Source organism: Chrysochloris asiatica, unplaced genomic scaffold (assembly GCF_000296735.1).
Source record: "Chrysochloris asiatica unplaced genomic scaffold, ChrAsi1.0 scaffold00254, whole genome shotgun sequence".
Lineage (NCBI taxonomy): Eukaryota > Metazoa > Chordata > Mammalia > Afrosoricida > Chrysochloridae > Chrysochloris > Chrysochloris asiatica.
Genome location: NW_006408772.1, coordinates 1,107,909 through 1,110,946, shown reverse-complemented (window position 1 = coordinate 1,110,946; position 3,038 = coordinate 1,107,909). Strand labels below are relative to the sequence as shown.

General features: G+C 36.2%; 1 protein-coding gene across 3 annotated transcripts in view; it reads left to right on the top strand.

Moving 5' to 3' along the window:
• The window catches only part of UGT2B17 (UDP glucuronosyltransferase 2 family, polypeptide B17), a 51,230-nt gene that overhangs the window by 23,759 nt on the left and 24,433 nt on the right, over nt 1-3,038 (top strand). For all 3 annotated transcript variants that reach the window (XM_006873764.1, XM_006873763.1, XM_006873762.1), the window contains 2 exons: nt 1,546-1,677; nt 2,732-2,819. In XM_006873764.1, coding sequence (XP_006873826.1) covers nt 1,546-1,677; nt 2,732-2,819 — 220 coding nt within the window. The remainder of the gene's footprint in view (nt 1-1,545; nt 1,678-2,731; nt 2,820-3,038) is intronic.

The following is a 3,038-nucleotide window of genomic DNA, read 5'->3' as shown; positions in this document are numbered from 1 at the left end:
GGAATATTTGGGAAACTATGATAAGGTTTAAGATGTCACATAAAGTATTACATAATGAAATAAGTATAGACATACAATTATTGCCACCATATCTAACTTTCCCTAAGTGCTCATGGTTAGAAAGTAAAATAATATTGACTACTACTAAAAGAAGTCTCCAGAAAAATCTGGTGAAATAAACATATGTGATTTAGAAAAAATAAAACTAACCAATTGCTATAAAGTTGATTCCCACTCATGCTTACCCCATGTGAATCAGAGTAGAAATGTGCTCCATGGTGTTTGCATTGACTGATTTTTCAGAAGTAGATCACCAACCCTTTCTTTCTTGGTGTTCTTTAGCTTCCAACCTTTTGGTTAGCAGCTAGACACAGTACTCATTTGCACAGCACTGGGACTCCAGTAGAAATATAACTATTTAGGTCCTTGTTATAATCCTTGCTGTGATGTCTTCTTCCAAAACTATATTAGTAATTAATAACTGTAAATGAATTGTCAAAGTCCCTCTCTTTGCTATTGTTGTTGTTAAGTGCCGTCGAGTCGGTTCCGACCCAAAGCGACCCTGAACAGGGTTTCCGAGGCTGTAAATCTTTACAGGAGCAGATAGCCTCATCTTTCTCCCGTGGTACCGCTGGTAGTTTCGAACTGCTGACCTTGTGATTCGCAGCCTGATTCGTAACCACTACGCTATCAGAGCTCCTTCTATATATTAATTTCATTTCTTATTTATACCACACATATGTACATTTACACAAACATACACAATAAAGGCCACAGATGTCATAACATACATTTTTTTCCAAGTGAATGAAGTGATTAGTTTTGTTAAAAAGCAGCCACTATTCTATTAATTTTTCTCTAGTAATATTTGAAAATCCCTGGGTGGAAAAAATGGTTTGAGCCTGGCTACTAATTTAAAAAGGGTCTGGTGGCTTCATACAACAAGCACTGGATCTGAACCACAAGGTTGGCAGTTTGAGCCCACCAGCTGTTTCGTGGGAGAAAGGTGAGGCTTTCTGCTCCTGCAAAGATTTACAGCCTCAAAACCCTATACCGGGCTGCTATGAGTTCAAACTGACTCAACAGCATTTAACAACAGCAAAAACTAACTAAAAGATTGGCAATTCCAATCTACCCAAAGGTGCTATGGAAGAAAATTCTGAAAATCTGCTTCCATAAAGATTGCTGTTGTTAAGTGCCCTCAAGTCAGTTCAACTCATAGCAACTCTGTATAGGGTTTTTGAGGAGTGGCTATTGAGTTTGGAATGCCTACCTTGCAGTTCAACCTGACCTTGCTCTCCAGCATTTGTCCTACAGCACCACACCAGGACTCTATAAAGATTACAGCCAAAAGAACTCTTGGGTGCTCAGTGCTGCTCTGTAACACAAAGGGCTATCATGACATGGAACGGTCTCTACAAGAACATGTTTTGTTTTAGTTATCAATAATTTATTTGCACTTGATTTGTCACTTGTGATTAAATCTTGAAGTGTTGTTTATTATTTTGTTGCTGTTTCATGATGAAGCAAATTCTTTCTTCTTAGGAAATGGAAGAGTTTGTCCAGAGCTCTGGAAAACATGGTATTGTTGTGTTTACTCTTGGGTCAATGGTCAGAAACATCACAGAAGAAAAGGCCCGTATGATTGCATCAGCTCTTGCCCAGATTCCGCAAAAGGTTAGATAAAGTGATTTAATAATGAATCTAGTCTCTTCAGCTCTGTTAAAGCATCTGATTATGGATGTTTTTGGAGGAAGGTAAACTATGATGACAGTGCCAATTTATCTCATATTTCAGTTTGAAACAAAAATTTATCTGTTGGATGTTAAAATAATAAAAGGTATTATTTGATAATTACTTTAGCATTACCATTGTGATGAGAAATAAATATATGTCATTAGTGTAGTGTGAAGTTTTGGCACTACAGAGAAGTTGTTGTCAGGTACACAGGAACCACCAAAGTCTACACTGTCATTTACTCCTCTTCATTGATGAATTTCTGACATCAGTCTACCCACTGCAGACATTATCAGAAAGGAGTCAGAGTTTAATTAGGCAAGGAAATATAATGCATCAACAAACAAGATTGGAACAAGTAAACATAAGTAAACTTTCTCCCATGTCATTCAAAACAAGAAATAATAAAACAAACAGAATTAAAACTAAATTTAGAACCAGTAAAATAAATAGATAAAAGAAAATAAATATGTAGATCATTAGAAATTCACTAATGTTTTTTGCACTATCACTATGACTACCTAACAATTCTTCAAATACTTGCATTGATAATTGCTAATCTTATTCATAAGGAGCTCTGGTAGCGTAGTGGTTATGAATCGATCTGCAAACTACAAGGTCAGCAGTTCGAAACTACCAGCTGTTCCATGGGAGAAAGATGAGGCATTCTGCTCCCGTTAAGATTTATAGCCTCGGAAACCCTGTACAGGGCTTCTATGAGTCAGAACTGACTCCACGGCACACAGCCACCAGCCAATCTTATTCATAATTGCATTTCATACCTGATCACATATAAAAATGAGTTTATGTAATGTGGGTATTACAATTTACTTCAGTGTTTTAGTAGTTCCAATTTCTTAACATCACTTGTCTTCATTTCCTCTGTCACATGGAAGGGGTTTGACTAAATTATCTCTTAAATGCTTTAACATTATAACATACTATAACTTTGTAGTTCTACTCATGGAATAAAGTATTTTCTTCATCTTAATAGGTACTATGGCGATTTGATGGCAAGAAACCAGATACCTTGGGATCCAATACTAGACTCTACAAGTGGCTCCCTCAAAATGACCTTCTTGGTAAGATCAAAGAACAAATACTGAAAATATGAGTAACAGCCAATCAAAGCCAAACAGAAAATTGCAATTAATGAGCATCTATTATTGAAAAACAATTCTGTGTATTTATTTTCTAGTTTTAGAGGGAAAACAAGATAAAATATTAAAAACAGTATTTGGGGAAGAACAAACAAGATGGCAGATTGGGTGGACATGTAGTAAAGAGCTCCACCAGCAACA